This window comes from Oncorhynchus masou, chromosome 18, assembly GCF_036934945.1.
Source record: "Oncorhynchus masou masou isolate Uvic2021 chromosome 18, UVic_Omas_1.1, whole genome shotgun sequence".
NCBI lineage: Eukaryota > Metazoa > Chordata > Actinopteri > Salmoniformes > Salmonidae > Oncorhynchus > Oncorhynchus masou.
Genome location: NC_088229.1, coordinates 52,872,979 through 52,897,359, shown reverse-complemented (window position 1 = coordinate 52,897,359; position 24,381 = coordinate 52,872,979). Strand labels below are relative to the sequence as shown.

At 42.4% G+C, this 24,381-nt stretch overlaps 1 protein-coding gene across 1 annotated transcript; it reads right to left on the bottom strand.

Moving 5' to 3' along the window:
* Positions 1-46: 46 nt before the first annotated feature.
* Positions 47-23,054, bottom strand: LOC135504797 (kelch domain-containing protein 1-like). Its single transcript, XM_064923665.1, has 13 exons — positions 22,926-23,054; positions 22,104-22,174; positions 21,679-21,796; positions 14,427-14,539; positions 12,630-12,714; positions 12,434-12,532; positions 12,168-12,242; positions 11,858-11,916; positions 11,537-11,649; positions 10,793-10,865; positions 10,442-10,526; positions 1,112-1,191; positions 47-391 (listed from the first exon to the last, which is right to left on the bottom strand). The coding sequence occupies exons 1-13, from the start codon at positions 23,028-23,030 to the stop codon at positions 232-234; spliced, it is 1,236 nt and encodes a 411-aa protein (XP_064779737.1). The 5' UTR covers positions 23,031-23,054; the 3' UTR covers positions 47-231.
* Between the last annotated feature and the right edge of the window lie 1,327 nt (positions 23,055-24,381).

The following is a 24,381-nucleotide window of genomic DNA, read 5'->3' as shown; positions in this document are numbered from 1 at the left end:
TATTGATTGTACATTAATTGCAAAACATTTTTTGGGGGGCCAAATATCCAATCTTACTACCTGTAGCCATCTCCCATTCATGACCTGTGTGAGAAGAGCTTTTGAACGATGCACCAATGAGACTCATTTTGTAATGAGCTTTAGAAAAGTGAAAGGAACAAGTTCTGATAAAAACAAATAGAATACCACACTTGAACAAACTTTTGTCATGTAATATATCTTGATATACTGTCAATCTAAAACCAGGTCCAACCGTTTTTTATTTTCCTGGTTTGGGCCGATCCTGAAGAAGGTCACTCTCTTGTCCACAGTCTGCTGTAGTTTGGGTGGCAGCCACAATAGCTGCTCTTGCAAAACATCAGCGTTACAGCCTATGCAGTCTTTACATAATCTATAAAGAGAAATTGAAGTACAGATTTGTTAAAACTTCAACGGATAACCAGGTGCAGGAAACTAAAAAAAGGTATGTTACTATAGATAGCATGGCAACCATATACAATGTGTGTAAAATACAGACTTGAGAAAAGTAGCGATTGATTATCTAAAAATAGTTCTCTCTCTGGTTAAGGATTAAATAATTGGTTTTAAGTTTACGGTTTCACATAAAACATGTCAAATCTTTATTGCACATTTACAGTGATGTTCATTTTTGGTTAAGTTCTTTATAAAATCAGCACTACGTCACAGTGGAAAAACACAGCAAAATCCCACAACACTAAAACAACAAGTAACGTTAGGATCAAAGTCGGAGTAGAAATTGCACAACATGCTCAAATGGTCACTGTGGACTTTGTTAAATCACTTAGTCATAAATGGTTGGGTTGAGAGTGGACCAACACGTACACACACACTTGCACAGGCGACTACTGTACATGTGCCAGTGCACGGACTTACACATATTTTACCTTTATTTAACTATGCAAGTCACACATTTTTATTTTCAATGATGGCCTAAGAACAGTGGGTTAACTGTCTGTTCAGGGGCAGAACGACAGATTTGTACCTTGTCAGCTCGGGGATTTGAACTTGCAACCTTTCGGTTACTAGTCTAACGCTCTAACCACATTATATTTTGATTCAAGTGCAGTATATCACCAGGTGTGTGGTTTACCTGAGTAGGGGGTATGGCTGGGTCTGAAAGACTAGAACATCTTTGCAGTGGTTCTGTGACGGAGACCTCAAAACAGTGACCTGAAAGCAGAGGGTTGGTAACATAGTAGTGAGATGGGTAGATGAATGGATGGATTGATAGAGGGTATATAGTGACATAACGAACCCAGTGAGGCCATACCATATTAATTAAGCCTAAACCCAAACATTGCATTTGCTTGACTAGGTTCTTATGTGCTGGATCCTGTTTTAAGTCCATTCATGATCCATATAGAAATGTATGAATCCATACATTTATACGCAAAAGCTCAAGTCCACCTCGCACCCAAGCAGTTGCGTTGGAAATAGCCTTAACTCCATTTGAGCTTTGTTTGAGTCAGTCCAAACCAGCTAAAGTTTTGTTTACTTAGAAAATGATTATAAGGTCCCTAAACAAGATGTTAAATAGGGAATTTTACCCCTTTTTTGTGGTATCCAATTGTTTAGTAGCTACTATCTTGTCTCATTGCTACAATTCCTGTACGGGAATTGGGAGAGACGAAGGTTGAAAGTCATGCATCCTCCGATACACAACCCAACCAAGCCGCACTGCTTCTTAACACAGCGCGCATCCAACCCGGAAGCCAGCCACACCAATGTGTCGAAGGAAACACTGTGCACCTGGCAACCTTGGTTAGCCCACCACAGGAGTCTCTGGTGCGCTTTGAGACAAGGACTTCACGGTCACGGCCGGTTGCGACAGAGCCTGGTCGTGAACCCAGGGTCTCTGGTGGCACAGCTGGCGCTGCAGTACAGCACCCAAACCACTGCGCTACACGGGAGGCCCAGGGAATGATATGTTTTAATGTGCTGTTTCCAAAGTTTCAGAAGTTTCAACATAGAAATGTATTCGTGGCTTGGTTGAAAATATGTTCTCTTCTCAAATATTTCACAAGGAGATGCAATCTATTTTTTTTACCTTTTATTTAACTAGTCAAGTCAGTTAAGAACACATTCTTATTTTCAATGACAGCCTAGGAACAGTGGGTTAACTGCTAACTGTCTGAATCGCCGTGTCCCCAGCCAGCCCAACCACTCACTGGACCCATATGTTCACTTGGCTACGCATGCCTCTCTCTAATATCAATATGCCTTGTCCATTACTGTCCTGGTTAGTGATTATTGTCTTATTTCACTGTAGAGCCTCTAGCCCTGCTCAATATGCCTCAACAAACTATGTTGTTCCACCTCCAACATTTGCGATGACATCACCTGGTTTAAACATCTCTAGACTATATCTCTCTTTTCATTACTCAATGCCTAGGTTTACCTCCATTGTACTCACATCCTACCTTACCTTTGTCTGTACACTATGCCTTGAATCTATGCTATCGTGCCCAGAAACCTGCTCCTTTTACTCTCAGTTCTGAACGTGCTAGACGGCCAGTTCGTATAGTCTTTAGCCATACCCTTATCCTACTTCTCCTCTGTTCCTCTGGTGATGTGGAGGTTAATCCAGGTCCTGCCGTGCCTAGCTCCACTCCCACCCCCCAGGTGCTCTCATTTGTTGACTTCTGTAAACGTAAAAGCCTTGGTTTCATGCATGTTAACATTAGAAGCCTACTTTGTTTGTTTTACTCACTGCTTTAGCACACTCTGCCAACCCAGATGTCTTAGCCGTGTCTGAATCCTGGCTTAGGAAAACCACCAAAAACCCTGAAATCTCCATTGCTAACTATAACATTTTCCGCCAAGATAGAACTGCCAAAGAGGGTGGTGTTGCAATCTACTGCAAAGATAGAAAGTAATATAGAACACTGCAGGCTGTCTGTACCCAAACAATTTGAGCTTCTACTTCTAAAAATTCACCTTTACAGAAACAAGTCTCTCACTGTTGCCGCTTGCTATAGACCTCCCTCTGCCCCCAGCTGTGCCCTCGATACTATATGTGAACTGATTGCCCCCATCTATCTTCTCAGCTTGTGCTACTAGGTGACCTAAACTGGGACATGCTTAACACCCCGGCCATCCTACAAACTAAGCTTGATGCCCTCAATCTCACACAAATTATCAATGAACCTACCAGGTACAACCCCAAATCCGTAAACACAGGCACCCTCATAGATGTCATCCTAACTAATTCGCCCTCCAAATACACCTCTGCTGTTTTCAATCAAGATCTCAGCGATCACTGCCTCATTGCCTGCATCTGTAATGGGTCTGCGACCAAACAACCACCTCTCATCACTGTCAAACGGTCCCTGAAACACTTCTGCGAGCAGGCCTTTCTAATCGACCTGGCCGGGGTATCCTGGAATGACATTGACCTCATTCCGTCAGTAGATGATGCCTGGCTATTCTTTAAAAGTGCCTTCCTCACCATCTTAAATAAGCATGCCCCCCTCAAAAAATGTAGAACTAGGAATAGATATAGTTCTTGGTTCACGCCAGACCTGTCTGCCCTTGACCAGCACAAAAACATCCTGTGGCGTTCTACATTAGCATCGAATAGCCCCCGTGATATGCAACTTTTCAGGGAAGTTAGGAACAAATATACAAACTCAAAAAAGTTCTGGGACACTGTAAAGTCCATGGAGAATAAGAGCACCTCCTCTCAGCTGCCCACTGTTCTGAGGCTAGGAAAAACTGTCACCACTGATAAATCCACTATAATTGAGAATTTCAATAAGCATTTCTCTACGGCTGGCCATGCTTTCCACATGGCTACCCCTACCCCGGTCAACTGCCCGGCACCCTCCACAGCAACCCGCCAAAGCCCCCACCATTTCTCCTTTACCCAAATCCAGATAGCCGATGTTCTGAAAGAGCTGCAAAATCTGGACCCCTACAAATCAGCCGGGCTAGACAATCTGGACCCTCTCTTTCTACAATGATCTGCCGAAATTGTTGCAACCCCTATTACTAGCCTGTTCAACCTCTCTTTCGTATCGTCTGATACTGCCGCGGTCATCCCCCTCTTCAAAGGGGGTGACACTCTAGACCCAAACTGCTACAGACCTATATCAATCCTACCCTGTCTTTCTAAGGTCTTCGAAAGCCAAGTTAACAAACAGATTACTGACCATTTCGAATCCCACCGTACCTTCTCCGGTACGCAATCTGGTTTCTGAGCTGGTCATGGGTGCACCTCAGCCACGCTCAAGGTCCTAAACGATATCATAACGGGCATCGATAAAAGACAATACTGTGCAGCCGTATTCATCGACCTGGCCAAGGCTTTCAAGGGCTTGTTGTCTGGACCTCTGACAGTCTCTATGGGTGTGCCACAGGGATCAATTCTCGGGCCGACTCTCTTTTCTGTATACATCAATGATGTTGCTCTTGCTGCTGGTAATTCTCGGATCCACCTCTACGTAGACGACACCATTCTGTATACTTCTGGCCCCTCCTTGGACAGTGTGTTAACTAACCTCCAGACGAGCTTCAATGCCATACAACTCTCCTTCCGTGGCCTCCAACTGCTCTTAAACGCAAGTAAAACTAAATACATGCTTTTCAATTGATCGCTGCCCGCACCTGCTCGGCCGTCCAGCATCACTACTCTGGACGGCTCTGACTTAGAATACGTGGACAACTACAAATACCTGGGTGTCTGGTTAGACTGTAAACTCTCCTTCCAGACTCACATTAAGCATCTCCAATCCAAAATTAAATCTAGAATCGGCTTCCTATATCGCAACAAGCATCCTTCACTCATGCTGCCAAACATACCCTCGTAAAACTGACCATCCTACCGATCCTCGACTTCGGTGATGTCATCAATAAAATAGCCTCCAACACTCTACTCAACAAACTGGATGCAGTCTATCACAGTGCCATCCGTTTTGTCACCAAAGCCCCATACACTACCCACCATTGCGACCTGTACGCTCTCGTTGGTTGGCCCTCGCTTCATACTCGTCGCCAAACCCACAGGCTACATGTTATCTACAAGTCTCTGCTAGGTAAAGCCCCACCTTATCTCAGCTCACTGGTCACCATAGCAGCACGCGCTCCAGTAGGTATATCTCACTGGTCACCCCCAAAGCCAATTCCTCCTTTGGTCGTCTTTCCTTCCAGTTCTCTGCTGCCCATGACTGGAACGAATTGCAAAAATCTCTGAAGCTGGAGACTCACATCTCCCTCACTAGCTTTAAGCACCAGCTGTCAGAGCATTTTACAGATCACTGCACCTGTACTTAGCCTATCTGTAAACAGCCCATCTATCTACCTACCTCATCCCCATACTGGTATTTATTTATTTTGCTCATTTGCACCCCAGTATCTCTACCTGCACATTAATCTTCTGCTGATCTACCATTCCAGTGTTTAATTGCTATATTGTAATTACTTTGCCACCATGGCCTATTTATTTCCTTAACTAACCTCATTTGCACTCACTGTATTTAGACTTTTTGTTTTCTTTTGTTCTACTGTATTATTGACTGTATCATGTCCTCACATGGTCTCTCCCATCATTGCTATGTGGATGACAACTACTTTTCTCCTTCCGCACTTCTGACAGCCAGGTGGCGACACGCATCTCTGCGTGCCTGGCAGATATCTCAACTTGGATGTCGGCCCACCACCTCAAGCTCAACAAGACGGAACTGCTCTTCCTCCTCGAAGGCCTGCCTTCTCAAAGACCTCTCCATCACGGTTGACAACTCCAGTGTCACCCTCCCAGAGTGCAAAGACCCTGGACAACCCCGTCATACTCTGGAAACATCAAAGCAGTGACCCGCTCCTGCAGGTTCATGCTCTACAACATCCTTAGAGTACGACACTACCTCACAAAGAAAGCGGTGCAGGTCCTAATCCAGGCACTTGTCCTCTCCTGTCTGGACTACTGCAACTCACTGTTGGCTGAGCTTCCGGCTTGTGCCATCAAAACCCTGCAACTTATCCAAAACGCAGCAGCCCGCCTGGTTTTCAACCTTCCCAAGTTCACTCATGTCACCCCCTCCTCCGCACACTCCAGTGGCTTCCAGTTGAAGCTCACATACACTAGAAGACCATGGTGCTTACCTATGGAACAGCAAGAGCAACTGCCCCTCCCTACCCAACACTCTGTTCTGCCACCTCAGGTCTCTTAGCCCTCCCACCCCTATGGGAGGGCAGCTCCCACTCAGCCCAGACTTGAGATGAACATGAGTACATTAAGTATTGTAGTGATTGAGGGAACAGTGCAAGGTTAAGATGAGCAGCCTGAAATTGGGTCGCCATGACCAAAGGCAGTGACCATAACTACTGGTCCAAGAAAGCTAGTTCCCTTAAGAAATCAGTTATCGGTCTTATCAATAGCAGTTTTTTTACAGTGTCTTTCAACCATAAGATTACTTATTTGATCAAATGAAAACTAAACAAAATGAACACAATTCAACCATCATTCAGACTCCATCTATCAAGCTAGGGAATGTGAAAAGCATCCTTAAAACTTAGGGCTGAGATCGCGTTAAGGGGATCGATATGACAACAGCCAGTGAAAGTGCAGCGCGCCAAATTCAAAACAACAGAAATCTCATAATTAAAATTCCTCAAACATACAATCATACCATTTGAATAGGTAATCTTGTTGTTAATCCCACCACAGTGTCCGATTTCAAAAATGTGTTTACAGCGAAAGCACCACAAACGATTATGTTAGGTCACCACCAAGTCACAGAAAAACTCAGCCATTTTTTCAGCCAAAGAGTGGAGTCACAAAAATCAGAAATAGAGATAGAATTAATCACTAACCTTTGATGATCTTCATCAGATGACACTCATAGGACTTCATGGTACACAATACATGTATGTTTTGTTCGATAAAGTTCATATTTATGTAAAATAAATCTCAGTATACATTGGCAAGTTATGTTCAGGAGTTCCAAAAACATGCAGTGATTTTGCAGAGAGCCACATCAATTTACAGAAATACTCATTATACATGTTGATGAAAATACAAGTGTTATACATGGAAATATAGATACACTTCTTAACCTGTTGAGTGTAGGGCAGTATTTTGATGTTTGGATGAAAAACGTACCCAAATGAAACTGCCTATTTCTCAGGCCCAGAGTATGCATATAATTGTCAGATTAGGATAGAAAACACTAAAGTTTCCAAAACTGTCAAAATATTGTCTGTGAGTATATTGTCTGTGAGTAACTTCTTGCGTCGAGCAATCCCGGATCCGGGATCCTATTTATAGCCTCAAGCTCATTAGCATAACGCAACGTTAACTATTCATGAAAATCGCAAATGAAATGAAATAAATATATTTGCTCTCAAGCTTAGACTATTGTTAACAACACTGTCATCTCAGATTTTCAAAATATGCTTTTCAACCATAGTTAAAAAAGCATTTGTGTAAAAGTATTGATAGGTAGCATAGCTATAAGCCTAGAATTCAGCCAGCAACATTTTCACAAAAACAAGAAAATCATTCAAATAAAATCATTTACCTTTGAAGAACTTCAGATGTTTTCAATGAGGAGACTCTCAGATAGCAAATGTTCAGTTTTTCAAAAAATATTATTTGTGTAGGACAAATCGCTCCGTTTTGTTCACGTTTGGCTATGAAAAAAACCTGTATCCAGTTATAGCCTCAAGCTCATTAGCATAACGTAACGTTAACTATTTATGAAAATCGTAAATGAAATGAAATGAATGTGCTAGCTCTCACGCTTAGCCTTTTCAACACTGTCATCTCAGATTTTCAAAATATGCTCTTGAACCATAGCAAAACAAGCATTTGTGTAAGAGTATTGATAGCTAGAGTAGCATTTAGCGTAGCATTTAGCAGGCAACATTTGCACAAAAACCAGAAAAGGATTCAAATAAAATAATTTACCTTTGAAGAACTTTGGATGTTTTCAATGAGGAGACTCTCAGTTACATAGCAAATGTTCAGTTTTTCCTGAAAGATTCTTTGTGTAGGAGAAATCGCTCTGAAATCGATCACATTTGGGTACCAAAAAAAATGAAAATTCAGTCATCAAAACGGCGAACTGTTTTCCAAATTAACTCCATAATATCGACTGATACACGGCAAACGCTGTTTAGAATCAATCCTCAAGGTGTTTTTCACATATCTCTTCATTGATATATCGTTCGTGGATGTCTACTTTCTCCTCTGAATCGCTTGGAAAAAGACGTGCAGCTGAAAATGACGCACCAATTTCGACGGAGGACACCGGGCGGGACACCTGGCAAATGTAGTCTCTTATGGTCAATCTTCCAATGATATGCCTACAAATACGTCACAATGCTGCAGACACCTTGGGGAAACGATAGATCGGGCAGGCTCATTCCTTGCGCATTCACAGCCATATAAGGAGACAATGAAAAACAGAGCCTCAAAAATCCTGCTCATTTCCTGTTTGAAGTTTCATCTTGGTTTCGCCTGTAGCATCAGTTCTGGGGCACTCACAGACAATATATTTGCAGTTTTGGAAACATCAGAGTGTTCTCTTTCCAAAGCTGTCAATTATATGCATAGTCGAGCATCTTTTTGTGACAAAATATTGCGCTTAAAACGGGCACGTTTTTTATCCAATAATGAAATAGCGCCCCCATAGATGTAAGAGGATAACAGAACTGATATTGCAGGCGAAAACCTGAGGAGAATCCAACGCGGAAGTGCTGTTTTTTCTGAAAGCTCTCTGTTCCATAGCCTGCCTTCGCTCCATTTAAAGGGATATCAACCAGATTCATTTTCCTATGGCTTCCCCATGTTGTGAACAGTCTTTAGACATAGTTTCAGGCTTTTATTTTGAAAATGAGCGAGAAAGATCACATCGCGTCATTGGATGGCTGGGTGCCAGCAGCATTTTGCATGCGCAACAGTTTTGGAGCAGACATTTTCTCTCTCTCTCCTATTGAAGAAGCTACAGTCCCGGTTGAAATATTATTGATTATATATTGTATAAATAACCTGAGGATTGATTATAAAAACGTTTGACATGTTTCTACGAACTTTACGGATACTATTTGGAATTTCCGTCTGCCCGGTCTTGACCGCTCGAGCCTGTGGATTTCTGAACATAACGCGCCAACCAAATGGAGGTATTTTGGATATAAAATAATCTTTATGGAACAAAAGGAACATTTATTGTGGACCTGGGAGGCTCGTGAGTGCAAACATCCGAAGATCATCAAAGGTAAGCGATTCATGTTATTGCTTTTCTGACCAATCTACTTGGCTGCTAGCTGTTTGTAATGTTTTGTCTACTGAGAGAGATGGCCTTACATAAACACTTGGTATGCTTTTGCCGAAAATCTTTTTTGAAATCTGACACGCCAGGTGGATTAACAACAAGCTAAGCTGTGTTTTGCTATATTGCACTTGTGATATCATGAAAATTAAATATTTTTTTGTAATTTAATTAGAATTTGGCGCTCTGCAATTCAGCGGATGTTGTCGAAAAATGATCCCGGGAACGGGATGGGTGCATCAAAAAAGTTAATGCAACCGCTGTGTCAGATTTCAAAAAAGCTTTACGGAAAAAGCAAACCATGCAATAATCTGAGTACGGCGCTCAGAGAACCAACAAGCCAAAAAGATATCCGCCATATTGTGCAGTCAACAGAAGTCAGAAATAACATTATAAATATTCACTTACCTTTGATGATCTTCATTAGAATGCACTCCCAGGAATCCCAGTTCCACAATAAATGTTTGATTTGTTCGATAATGTCATCATTTATGTCCAAATAGCTACTTTTGATAGCGCGTTTGGTAAACAAATCAAAAGTCACGAAGCGCGTTCACTAGTTGCAGACGAAATGTCAAAAAGTTCCGTTACAGTACAGAAACATGTCAAACGATGTATGGAATTCATCTTTAGGATGTTTTTAACATAAATCTTCAATTAGGTTCCAACCAGAGAATTCCTTTGTCTTCAGAAAAGCAAAGGAACAGGAGCTACCTCTCATGTGAAATGCGCCATAACAGCTCGTGGCTGCTGGCAGACCTCTGACTCATTCCCCTCTCATTCAGCCCCCCTTCATAGTAGAAGCACCAAACAAGTTTCTAAAGACTGTTGACATCTAGTGGAAGCCTTGGGAAGTGCAACATAACCAATATCCCACTGTATCTTCAATAGGGGTGAGTTAAAAAACTACAGGCCTTAGATTTCCCACTTCCTGTTTGGATTTTTTCTCAGGTTTTTTGCCTACCATATGAGTTCTGTTATACTCACAGACATCATTCAAACAGTTTTATCCAAATAATATGCATATATTAGCAACTGGGACTGAGGAGCAGGCAGTTTACTCTGGGCACCTTATTCATCCAAGCTACTCAATACTACCCCAGCCATAAGAGGTTTTAAGGACCTGTTTTACCCCAGTGTAGACGTATACGTACCGAGTCCATCAGGAGGACGTAGTCTCGACTCCCCCCGAAGACAACCACATCACTATCCTTGCCCCGACACGCCGAATGCCACAACCTATGGAGGTATACCATGTTCAGACAGGTATACCATGTTTAAACAACTATTTTGTTTAATTGAAGAAAATAAACATCTGCTCACTAATTGGTTGCACCTAACGAATAAAGAAATAAAAAACAGGAACGTCGCAAGCATTACAATAAGTTATTGCTGGTTGAGTCTCTCGGTTCAAAACGTCTGCACAGAGATGGCGTGTTACTGGAAATTAGGCTAATGACAGTGAAAATATGCACAAACAGTGGCTTTTGATGGCCATCCCCTACCTGGGCTTGTCATGGTGTAGGTGATCCATCTCTCTCCATGTATTTGTCTGAGTGTCAAACTCCCATCCGTCACCTAAAGGAAAGATATGAAAGAATATGTATGATTTTTTACAAACCACCTTCAATACATATGTCATTCTTTGCAAAAGCACTACTCACAGGAAACCCAGAACTAAAATCTTCAGTAATGCGTCAGAGGCTCGATTAAGTTCTGGGGGGCAGACATGTTAGAAAAAATACTAGAATGAGGGGCAGAAGCAAGGCGTTAGCTCCACCCCCCTCTCTTTGCAAGTTACAGGTTAGTCTATGGGCCAATTGTGCCACCCACTTCCTAAATGCAAAAGATGTGAACACCTGAGAAATCGTGATTTGTCCAAATGATCCGTGGTGATAATAAATCTGCGCAGCGGAACAAAGTTCCTCGTTAGTCATCGCATCAGTCTGTTGACAGATGCTAAAATACCAGTTATGTTACATGCTGTCCACGAGAGATTACAAAAGCACTTTAGCATTTTAGAAAGACGTAAGTGCTATAAGGACTGATGGGGCTGTTATGAATCCTTATTACACCCATAATGCATTAGTGTTTGCTAAAAAAACAAATGTAAAAGAATTTAAAAAACTAAACGAACGTATCTATTTGCTGATTCAATGAGGTAACACTTTTGTTAGACATAACTAGCCTGGTAGACAAAAGTGAGTGTAGCACTCGGTCTGGTTTATCCAGGCTAGCTTCAGACTTACTTAAAGAATCACCGGTGATACTCAGCCCACCAAACAGGAAGAGGGTGTGGTCAGACACTGGGGTCAGGGTGTGCATGGAACGCCCCACGGGCACCAAAGACGAGAGGAAGTCACTGGAGGAATGCAGAGTGTTTTACACAAACACACAGATATAGCACTAAACACATGCTAACAAGGACAAAAGTTTTTACAGAGACGAGCCCCTGGTTGTTGTAGGTTGAGTAAACATATTAGATCGAACAGTCTTGAGGCACGCTAGAGACCCAGGTTCAAACCCAGTCAGTCACATACTTTATATAGATAAAGAGTAAATGAGCTTACATCCGTGTCCATATCCAGGTGTCCAGATCCAGACAGTGGATGTCCAAATCTGTGTCCTCCTGTCACAAATATGAAATGTTTTGAAATCACAGGGACATAAGTCAGTCACCATCAGCAAATCCTTGTCTCAATCACAAGATGCCACATTGTCAGCTTCTTTTCTCTTCTCCTGTTAGGTCAATACAGTTGGCAACCACTGATATAAAGATGTTCAAAGCAAAGGACCAGAGTTGGTTTCAAGATGGCAGATCCAAAAAGAGATGCTGTAGACCATCCATAAACAGCAGGAATCTAATGGTGGTCCACTCACCAGACCTCCACAGATGTAACCTTTGTCCCCCAGGGTGGCACTGGTGTGGGAGGCTCTAGGAGATGGGGTCTGACCCTACGGAAGGAAGCCACGAGGGAACGTGTCATCAAGAGTATTATCAATGTGTCAACAACAGAAAACAAGTGACAAGATAGTTGCTACATACTTGAATAAAAATCCTACTTAAATCATGATTAGGAACATGTCAACAATAATAAGACCATTCATTTCATTCACATGAATATAGTAGTACCGCACACACTCACATGGGTTTCAGGTTCTTCCCACGTCGCAGTGTGTGTGTCAAAAACGTTGACTTCGCTGTTCCAGCCCCAGAACCTAAAGAATGTCGTCCCAATCATTGCCTGAGGAGTTATAACACCCAAGTAAAACATAAACATATTCCAGTATCAGTGAACATGTAGTGTATTTATATTGTTTGTTAATTTCTTATTTACTTACCCAGGATGATTCATGGACTGTGAAGTTCCTTGAGTTGTTGACCTCTCTTATGGTTTTACATCCATACCCTCCAAAGTAGATGAGCCTATAAAACAATAACACAAAAGATCACTAATGGCACCATCATTACTACATCCAGCTGCTCACTTCATCTATTGATTAATAAATCCGTTGAAAGTAACCCTCTCACATATATTGCAAGCAGTGAACACAGTGTACACTCACATAATGTTTGCATCGTTTTGTTTGTTCACAATACACCCATTACTGTAATCTAAGTCAGTCCTTACTATGAATGGCTATTTCCCTCCCATTGAGATGTAATAAGTAGGTAAATTAGCAAGTAAAATGAGGATTCCAACTGAGTGAATCTGAATAGGCAGTTAATAGACTTTGTCAGCTAGAAGGTGTGAATGTTTGGCGAATGGCTCAAGAGCACCTTTTGTTGTAGGGCTAGCCTTAATGCTAGTAACAATGGGTGTGGGGAGAAGGCTTTAAAATACCCTCTTCCTCTGCATCGTCGTCACATTTCTAGGCCTAACCAGTCTGGGTAGTGATCAATGTCATAAATGTCGGTTTGCAAACTACCGGTAATTTACCAAAGTAAGTCAGAATTTTCAATCATCAACAGGTCATCTATGGCCATATATGGTCATTTATAAAAAATATATATTTTATATTTGCGTCCATGAGTTTCTAGTTAATAGACCATATGGTTCAAGAGAAAATGGCCTAATGCAAAAAAAAACATCAACCAACAGTGGCATTATTTTTCAATTAACACTGCAACTCTTAAAACTATTGACTTTTTTCATATCCGCCATTAGCTTGACGCTAAAACATTTACAGCAAAGATGTATTGACATTTAATATATATATATACACGTTTTATTAACCTTTATTTAACTAGGCAAGCCAGTTAAGAACAAATTGTTATTTACAATGACAGCCTACCCTGGCGCGTCAGGTAGCCTAGTGGTTAGAGCGTTTCGATCTTGAATCCCCGATCTGACATGGTGAAAAAAATCTGCCGTTCTACCCCCAAACAAGGCAATTTAACCCACTGTTCCTAGGCCGTCATTGAAAATAAGAATTTGTTCTTAAATGACTTGCCTAGTTAAATAAACGGTCAAATAAAAAATAAATACGTAAAATAAGATATTTTATACTGAAACCGTCATATTAAACACCAATGGTATTCACTAAGTTGATGGGTTGTAGTGAGCCGATTAGTGAAGGTGCTGGAGGAAAATCCAAAACTGGAGAAACAGCAAAAAGTCAGATGCAATTGTTTTTTTTTAAAGAAGCTAAGCTTTCGGTCAGTCAACCATCAGAGAATATCCACAAACAATAGAGGGACAGGTAAGGCCAAAAAGATGTCCAGAGAAATTTAGACACCTCTAATTATCGGAAGTACCCAAAAAGGCCACTAGATGTCATGTGATGAAAATTCCATAAAATCCTTTAAAGTAAAAAAAACAAAGTGTGTGTGTGTACATTACTTTAGTGCTTGCAGAGATAGCACACTGACAAAGTTCTATACCAATGTAGGTCTTTGTGTGTGTGTGTTACCATCCTTGTGAGTACCGGAAATGCCCCAAAGTCCCCACAACGATAGTACTACAAGGAAAATTGTCCCTCGTGGGTACATTTCCTACAAGTAAAAATAATATTTTAAGCTTAGGAGTTAGGGTTATAATTAGGGTTAGAGGTTACATTAGCGTGAGGAGTTACATTTTGAATGGAAATCTTTTTTAGGTCCCCAAAAGCATAGCAAAGCATGATGCGCGTGTGTACCTGTCTCGGTTTACCCAACAGGACTGTTTGTCTCTGGGTGAGGGGGTGTTTCCCCCAGCGTCTATCACTTTCCTCCAGGTGTAGCATCCTTCCAGCAGGTCAACACTGTACAGCTGCAGACAGAGCAACACAGGAACAATACGCTCTCATTTTAACACAAGCAGTGGACTGTTGCTCCATAATGTATCAAAGACATAAAAGGTGTAGGCTCTGTCCAGAAACAACCCCAATCTACTAGGCACTTGTGTAGGTACTAGAGGATTGCATTTAGGGTGTAAGCAATGTAGCCCTATGTTGGTCTTTGTGTGTGCGCACACACACATTTTACTATACTTGTGGAGTGCCAGAAGTCCTCACAAGAATAGTAAGCCAACTAAAATTCAGAGAAGTGAGCACATTTTGCTGGTCCCCACTTGTAAAAAGGACATTTTAGGCTTAGTGGTTTAGTTTGGGGTAAGGTTTTGGAGTTAAGGAAAATAGAGCTTTGAATGGGAATCAATTGTTGGCCCCCAAAAAGTCTAGTAGGGCAGCTGTGTGTGTGTGTCAATTTTGATCCTTAATGATCTCACCGCCAATGCCTGCTTTCTGAGTGAATATAGAGATGCTTTCACTCTGTTTTACAGAGACTTGGTTAGCTGATGAGATTTCTAATGTGCTGAAATTGAATGGATTTTATGGTCCCATTCACGCAGAGCGCGACCTGGCATCGCAGGAGGAGGGGGTGTGTTTCTACATAAACGAACGCTGGTGTTCTTCCATAAATATCAAGAGCAAAAGATGTTGAAATGTTAGGCATCTCATTGCGCTATTTCAGTGTTTATCCCAACTGTTTATGTACCAGCCACAGCATACTACTACAATTGCTGCTAACATCACCTACCAATTTGTCTCCTGGAGTTTTTAACTCTTGCTCACTTCACACTGACCTATAAAACTATGAACAATGTGTTACTTGTAGCACAAGGGGAGATAGGAAATTAGACTTGTGTTATGATAATATTAACAGGGCATACAAGTCACTGCAGACGCATCCAGTACTACTAAAATACAAACAAGAGCAGGAAAAGTATTGGAAAGGGCAGTTCAGATATGGTCAGATGAGGCGACAGATCAAACAAATTGTAATTGTCACATGCGCCGAATACAACAAGTGTAGACTTGACCGTGAAATGCTTACTTACAAGCCCTTAACTAACAATGCAGTTCAAGATATAGAGTTAAGAAAATATTTACTGAATAAACTAAAGTTTTAAAAAATCTAATCAAAAGTAACAAATTACATAACAATAACGAGGCTATATACAGGGGGTACCGGTCCCGAGTCAATGTGTGGGATTAAAGGTCATATGTAAAGTGACTATGCACTTTACAAGTGGGTGGGTGGATCAATATAAATAGCCTGCAAGGATGTTTTTCCCTGTACAAATTGGGACATTATCAGTATCAGCAGAGACTGCATACAGCCATTTCTGTGAGGGCATGTTAATCCCCACAAAGATGGTGAAATGCTATCCACATAACAAGCCTTGGATTAGTGCAGAGCTGAAACAGACATCCCTTTCTGCTGGCAACCAAAAGGAAGTGAAAACTGCAAGGGACCATTAAAACAACAAACAGCCCAAGCTAAAGACAACTACAAAAAGAAAGTGGAAACCAAGGGACGGCTACCAAAGGAATGCACAGATGAACTGGCAGACATCTTTTGCACTCTCCTTAAAGTGGAACTTACAATGTTTTAAGTACTTTGCAGATATGAAAACAGACCATCATATCACTCCAAACTATCAAATTCCCAGTTTATGCTACAAAACCAACTTTAAAACAGTTTTTTTATTGGTTATTGGTTATTTCTATTTGACTCAACATTCCATGATGTACACTAAGGCATTGTAGGCAGAAAAGATGGATGCAGCTCAATATAATTCACCAATACATTTCTTGGTAGTCCAAAAAAATATTACTATCATGTTTCTTAATTCAAAGACTCAATCATGGACACTCTGACTGACAGTTATAGCTGCTTAACGTCATGTACTGTTGCATCTACCTTTTTGCCCTTTGTGCTGTTGTCTGTGCCCAATAATGTTTGTACCATGTTTTGTTGCTACCACGTTGTTGTCATGTTGTGTTGCTGCCATGCTATGTTGTTGTCTTAGGTCTCTATGTAGGGTTGTGGCGTTTCTTGTCATGATGTGTGTTTTGTCCTATATTTTATTTGCAACCCCAGCCTTTTGTTAGGCCGTCATTGTAATTAAAAATGTGCTCTTGTATCATTTTATTTCGGTAGCTACACAACTAGAGATGCACGTGTCATTTGGTTAGCTAGCAAGAAATGCGAATCGCTCTTTGCCCCAGCTAGCACAGTGGATCTGGGCCGATTCCGGCTGAGAGTCGGGGCACTCGGCTGAGAGTCAGACTTGGCCGACGTCATGTGGCCCGAGTCCGGACCGCCTTAGGCAGTATTACTTATGGCTAGGAGGAAGGGATTGAGCTCCGGGCTGATACCGGTGTGAGTTATCGGGCCCAAATGTATTACTTGGGTCTCAGGCCAATTCCACTGTATCGCAGTTTAGGCTGTTACAAATGTACTGATATAAGTGGATGCAAGTGGCATTCCGGCGACTGAGAAAAACTACTTAGTTGTGCCTGTTGTTCACACGCGTATCTGCCTTCTCATTGGGTAGAATGGTCCCACCGGATTTCCACTGTCTCTCTTGTGTGTGCACCCTTTTCCTGGAATTCTCTTCTGCTTTTCGACTGCATGCAGCCTCACCTTCTCTGTGTAAAACTCTAACACCTGCAGGTAGACCCCAGCATTATCTTGTGGGTGCTGGACTTCCTGCTGAACAGGGGGCAGTATGCCAAGTTCAACAACACAACATCCCTTCCTCTGTGTACATCTACTGGTTCAAGGGGGAAATTAATCTATCCTGTGCTATTCTCCATGTCTACCAATGACATGAAAGGTTCAGACAGAGACTGCTTGGCAGCGAAATACACTGACGACGCCACCCTTGTGGACTCCTCAGATTACACAATGCATTCCCAAACAGAAGTAAACAGGGTTTATGAATGGTGCTATAACAACCTCACATGCAACATCAACAAAATCAATGCTCATTGATTTCCAGAGGAAAGCAGAGGAAGCCAGCTATTCCTGGGTATTGAACAGGCAGAAAGAGCGGGGAGATTCAAGTACCTGGGGAATATCATGGACAGCAGACTCGCTTTCAATGGCAACACTGAAAACATTTTTTTATCCAACAACATCTGCACCTCCTATGCAGACTAAGACAACTTTGTGCTTAGTTCCCTCCTGTACTCCCCATTCACCCACGACTGTGCAGCCGCACACGACTCCAACACCATCATTAAGTTTGCTGACGACACAACGGTGGTAGTCCTGAACACCAACGACAATGAGAGTGTGTGGTGTGGTGCCAGGTCAACAACCTCTCCCCTCAACATCAGCAAGACAAAGGAGCTGATCTTTGAACACAGGAAACAGAAGGACGAGCACGCCCCCCATTCACATCAATGGGGCTGTAGTGGAGCGAGTCGAGAGGTTCAAGTTCATCGGTGTCCACATCACTAAGGACCTATCATGGCCCAAACACTAACCCAGTCATGAAGAGGGCACGACAACACTTCTTCCCCCTCAGGAGGCTGAAAACATTTGGTATGGACCCACAGATCCTCAACAAGTTATTCAGCTGCACCATTGAGAGCATCTTGACTGACTACGTCACTGCCTGGTATGGCAACTGCTTGGCATCTGACCACAAGGCACTACAGAGGGTAGTGCAAACAACCCAGTAAATCACTGGAGCTGAGCTCACTGCCATCCAGGACCTCTATACCAGGCGGTGTCAGAGGAAGGCCTTAAAAAAAGACTCCAGCCACCCAAGTCATAGACTGTTCTCTCCGCTGCCGCACGGTAAGCGGTACCGGAGTGCCAAGTATGGGACCAAAACGCTCCTGAACAGCTTCTACCCCCAAGATATAAGACTGCTGAACAGTTGATCAAATGTCTACCCGGAGTATTTGCATTGACCCCCTATATTTTTTTGCACTGGCTCTATGCTGACTCACTGGACTCTAGCCTCATTGTAATTTGTTTTACCATTTCCTTAAATTTGTTGCATTTTCAATTTGCATTGTTGGGAAAGGTAAGTAAGCATTTCACGGTAAAGTCCACAACGGTTCGGTTGTATTCAGTGCATGTGACAAATAAAATTGGATTTGAACTGCATGTCAACACCCAGGGTCTTCGGGGAATCTTTGATAGACGGGCAATGGAAAAGGCCAAACGATCCATAGAGGACCCCACACACAACCTTGCCCAATGATTTGAGCTGCTGCCCTCCAGAAGGAGATATACTCTAAAGTATCACTCTTCAGCAAGAATAGGACGGGTCAAATTTTATTCCGACGGCCATCAGGCTGCTGAACAGTGGGACATAGGACAGATGTAGGTCCAATACATGGTCCGACAGTAGGACACAGCAACTGTGAATATGTGTGCATTAACTATCCATTTTTTCTGCATTACCTGTATTATAGTGTATTGTTTTTGTGTATTTGTTTGCAGACTTCACAAAATGAATTACCATGTAAATAGAATCGTATAGCTTGAATTACACTTCACAAGGCCGCAGGGCCAGACGGATTACCAGGACGTGTACTTCAAGCATGACCAACTGGCAAGCATTTTCACTGACATTTTCAACCAGTCCCTGACGGAGTCTGTAATACCAACATGTTTCAAGCAGACCACTATAGTCCCTGTGCCCAAGAACACTAAGGTAACCAGCCTAAATGACTACCGACCCATAGCGCTCACTTCTGTAGCCACGAAGTGCTTTGAAAGGCTGGTCATGGCTCACATCAACACCATTATCCCAGAAACCCTAGACCCACTCCAATTTGCATAACACCACAACAGATCTACAGATGATGCAATCTCTATTGCACTCAACACTGCCCTTTCCCACCTGGACAAAAGGAACACCTATGTGAGAATGCTATTCATTGACTACAGCTCAGCGTTCAACACCATAATGCCCTCAAATCTCATCACTAAGCAAAGGAACCTGGGAATAAACACCTCCCTCTGCAACTGGATGCTGGAATTCCTGACGGGCCGCCCCCAGGTGGTAAGGGTAGGGAACAACACATCCGCCATGCTGATCCTCAACACAGGGGCCCCTCAGGGGTACGTGCTCAGTCCCTTCCTGTACTCCCTGTTCACTCATGTCTGCAAGGCCAGGCACAACTCCAACACCATCATCAAGTTTGCCGATAACACAACAGTGCAACAGTGCAGAAAAATTACTGACAACGATGAGGCAGCCTATAGGGAGGAGGTCAGAGACCTGACCGTGTGGGGCAAGGACAACAACCTCTCCCTCAACGTGATCAAGACAAAGGAGATGATTATGGACTACAGGAAAAGGAGTCCCGAGCACGCCCCCATTCTCATCGACGGGGTTGTAGTGGAACAGGTTGAGAGCGTCAAGGTCCTTGATGTCCACATCACCAACAAACGATCATGGTCCAAACACACTAGGACAATTGTGAAGAGGGCACGACAAAGCCTATTCCCCCTCAGGATACTGAAAAGATTTGGCATGGGTCCTCAGATCCTCAAAAGGTTCTACAGCTGCTCCATCGAGAACATCCTTACTGGTTGCGTCGCCGCCTGGTATGGCAACTGCTCAGCCTCCGACCGCAAGGCACTACAGAGGGTAGTGCGTACGGCCCAGTACATCACTGGGGCCAAGCTTCTTGCCATCCAGGACCTCTATACCAGGCGGTGTCAGAGGAAGGCCCTAAAAATTGTCAAAGACTCCAGACCCCCCTTTTACGCTGCTGCTACGCTCAGTTTATAATCTATGCATAGTCACTTTAACTCTACCTACATGTACATATTACCTCAATTACCTTGACTAATTGGTGCCCCCCACACATTGACTCTGTACCAGTAACCCCTGTATATAGCCTTGCTTCTTATTTTACTGTTGCTGTTTAATTATTTGTTACTTTTATTTTCTATTTTCTGCTTAACACTTTTTTTTCCTTAAAACTTCTTAAAGAATTGTTGGTTAAGGGCTTGTAAGCAAGCATTTCACTCTAAGGTCTACATCTGTTGTATTCGGTGCATGTGATAAATAAAGTTTGATTTGATCAGAGAGCAAGGTGGAGCTACTACCATACTACTTATGGTTATCAAATTATTAGCAGTGTACTAACAACTACCACGAAAGGTTTGTTTCCTTGTCATACCAAAGAAAACTTTCCCAAGCCCGGATGTAATAGTCTACCAAAGACCATTTCGAACTCCCCTTTTCACAAAGTCAGCTTCCAATTCACTTCCAATCGACAAGCAGCCACATTCTCATGAACACAGTTCATAGGAATGGCACTAATGCATTCCTGTCTTTTTCTCTGTCTGCACTTCTCTGATATCAGGTTACAGCCCAGGTTGCATATCACGGATAGTTTTCATGGCAATGAGCAAAACAAAACACGTCCGACAGCTTTTGGCCTTTCTTGGTTCTCTTAATAGGCCCCTATCAATCACACAATCTGATCGGAGGTCAGTTTCACTATTTAACACTTTGTACCTCCAAGGGGGGGAAAGGACACAGCTGGATAAAGGCATCCGCATACATAGGTTTGGTTTGCTCCTTGCCAAACTTAGCTAAGAGAAGTGAATGTCTGTGCTCGCATACTCCCTTAAAATACCTTCGCTTGGCAAACAAGGGGGGAAAAAGCAGTAATACTGCTCTTTGCCCCTCTTGAGACACTGTAGCAAAAGTACACTTCTTCAAAAATAGTCTGAATTAATAACATTTTGTAATTCATTTTGACATTTTTGCTGGGATGGTCATAGTCACGCAATTTTACATTAAAATGTTTGGTGCAGTATTTCTCAAGTGAAAAAAATGTGCATGAAAACGAGTCGTCTGTTGTTAAATGACAACAAACAATTCATTGAAGAATTGCTACTGTTGACCAATCGCAGACAAAGAAGCGCAGACTTAGGCTCCAGAACTTTACACATGCATGAACAGCTGAAAAAAAAACTGACAGACACCAAAACAAACAAAGATATCACAAAATGTATGCGGAAACTGTTTTGACTCAGAAGCAAACGTTAAGGTTTAGGGTGACCTGATCCTAGGTCATCGGGTGGATAATTGCTGTCTTGGGGTGGGGCGGTAAGAGAGAAAAGGGGGGTGATTCTTACCTGGTTGGTGTGTCCATTTGGGTCACACCCTCCAAACACGTAGAGAGTGCCGTTGTGATAAGAACCGCAGGCGCCTGATAAGGCCGGAGGGATTTCTCCCTCCATCCCCCTCCGCTCCCTGACACACACACACACGCAAATTAAAGCTCCGTAGTGTGTATGTCTGTGGGTAGTGTGTGTTGGGACAGGTGGCTTTATCACAAACACAAAAAACGAAATAGGGAAGAGTGATAGCCTTTGTGTACTTGCTACGGCACTGCAAACTTGGTCAAGTAAGTGAAGATATTAACGAGCAATAAACAATGAATGACAAAGAAGTGTCAACAGCAGCGGGCAGGTGAATCATTTAATTTTAGAATAATTTAAATTAACAATGACTAGAATCCAACAGGAAACAGACATTAAGATTGTTATGAGACTCTTACCATATTCCACTCTCCAAATCGCACAGCCAAATCTCATCACTGGGTAACAGTGTTTCTGTTCCGGAGACTGACTGTCATAGAACATCAAAAAAACAACATCTACCGTCAATAAGATTCAAACTCTATTGAAACATTGTAGCAATTCACACAATAGGCTAAACCTACTAAAAGTTTCGGCAGTGGTAACATTAATAAAAACGGAAAAGGTAGCCCAACATTCCACCTTATTGTAGAGGTAAATTGGCTTTGGCAACCAAATACTCAATCTCATAAATAGGGTCTCAATTGCGGTACGGCTCTAGCAACATAAAGCCCTCAACTTTCATTATTATTATTTTTTAAACATACATTATTTTAACCAGTTTTACAGTTGCAGTAGATTGTAGTTTTCAGTGACAAGTTTGTGGCGTCTGTCTTCGTTACACACAGGTGTCCGGAGACGCGTTTGTTTTCTGTGAACAAGCGCTGTAATATGACCGTGTGGGAACCCTAACCCTATAAAGGTGTGTAGTAATTTCACATTCTGTATTATTATTTCTCGCTGTCGGTATGAAAGACAAGTTCATTTTGTTTCCTAAACCGTACTGAAAGCGATGCGTTTGAAATTTAATAAACGAGATTTGAAGCTCAAAAAAACTTCCACGGCTGTAAGATATCGTCGATAGGAGCTGAAGGTGGTTACGTCTATGAATTAGTTAAGTGAAAAGAAAGCCGAGTTTCTCAACTCAAAAGGTATCTGAACATATTAAATGTGATGCCTATAGCGTTTTGCTCAAATGCGGCTTAAAAAATAAATAAATACTTTGCCCCATATAACCTTACCTTACAGCCTCCCCACACATAAAGAAAGCTCCCTTCCACGAATGCAGTGTGATCACTCCGCTCCAGCGAGTTCGACATCTCGACACCGGTTCCTGTATCCATCATCTACTGCGACTAAAGAAAAGCAACTGTGTCTCTCGGTTTTACTTTCTCCAGATCATAGGAATGCTAATGGCTCTGAGATGGGATGGACTTCTTGCTACATGCAAAGGCAAGCGAGACTGTGCAAATGTGCTTTTCAGGATTGATTTAAACTCATGGGCCGCGTTTCTATTGTGAGACTTAAATCTTTTCAGAACATTATGTGACTGGGTGAAGGCCGCCGTTTCAATTGAATAAATCTTCTACATATATTTTTTAGGTTATAATACACTAGCTACATTTGAATAGATAGAAATAGACACAATACCCTACATTTGATGTCATATGGTATAATGATGCACTTCTAATTGTTTAATTTTATTAGGCCAAGGTAAAAAAAACAATATAATAATTCTGCTCAGTTTAACATTAGACAAAACACTTAAAATATGGGCTACGCGTTTTTCTGTCTTCTAGTAGCCATTGATTGTAAACTCAGCAAAAAAATAAACTTCCCTTTTTCAGGACCCTGTCTTTCAAAGATAATTCATAAAATCCAAATAAATTTACAGATATTCATTGTAAAGGGTTTAATGACTGTTTCCCGTGCTTGTTCAATGAACCATAAACAATTAATGAACATGCACCTGTGGAACGTCATTAAGACACTAACAGCTTACAGACGGTAGGCAATTAAGGTCACAATTATAAAAACATAGGACACTAAAGAGTCCTTTCCACTGACTCTGAAAAACACCAAAAGAAAAATGCCCAGGAGGCATGGGGACTGGAGATGTGGCCAGGGCAATAAATTGCAATGTCCGTACTGTGAGACGCCTAAGACAGAGTTACAGGGAGACGGGACGGACAGCTGAACATCCTCGCAGTGGCAGACCACGTGTAAAAACACCTGCACAGGATCGGTACATCTGAACATCACACCTGCGGGACAGGTACAGGACGGCCTGAGTTACACCAGGAACAAACAATCCCCCCATCAGTGCTCAGACTGTCCGCAATAGGCTGAGAGAGGCTGGACTGAGGGCTTGTAGGCCTGTTGTAAGGCAGGTCCTCACAAGACATCGCCGGCAACTACGTTGCCTATGGGCACAAACCCACCGTCGCTGGACCAGACAGGGCCGGCAAAAAGTGCTCTTCACTGACGAGTCAAGGTTTTGTCTCACCATGGGTGATGGTCGGATTCGCGTATATAGTCAAAGGAATGAGCGTTACACCGAGGCCTGTACTCTGGAGCGGGATCGATTTAGAGGTGGAGGGTCTATCATGGTCTGGGGCGGTGTGTCACAGCATCGTCGGACTGGGCTTGTTGTCACTGCAGGCAATCTCAATGCTGTGCGTTACAGGGACGACATCC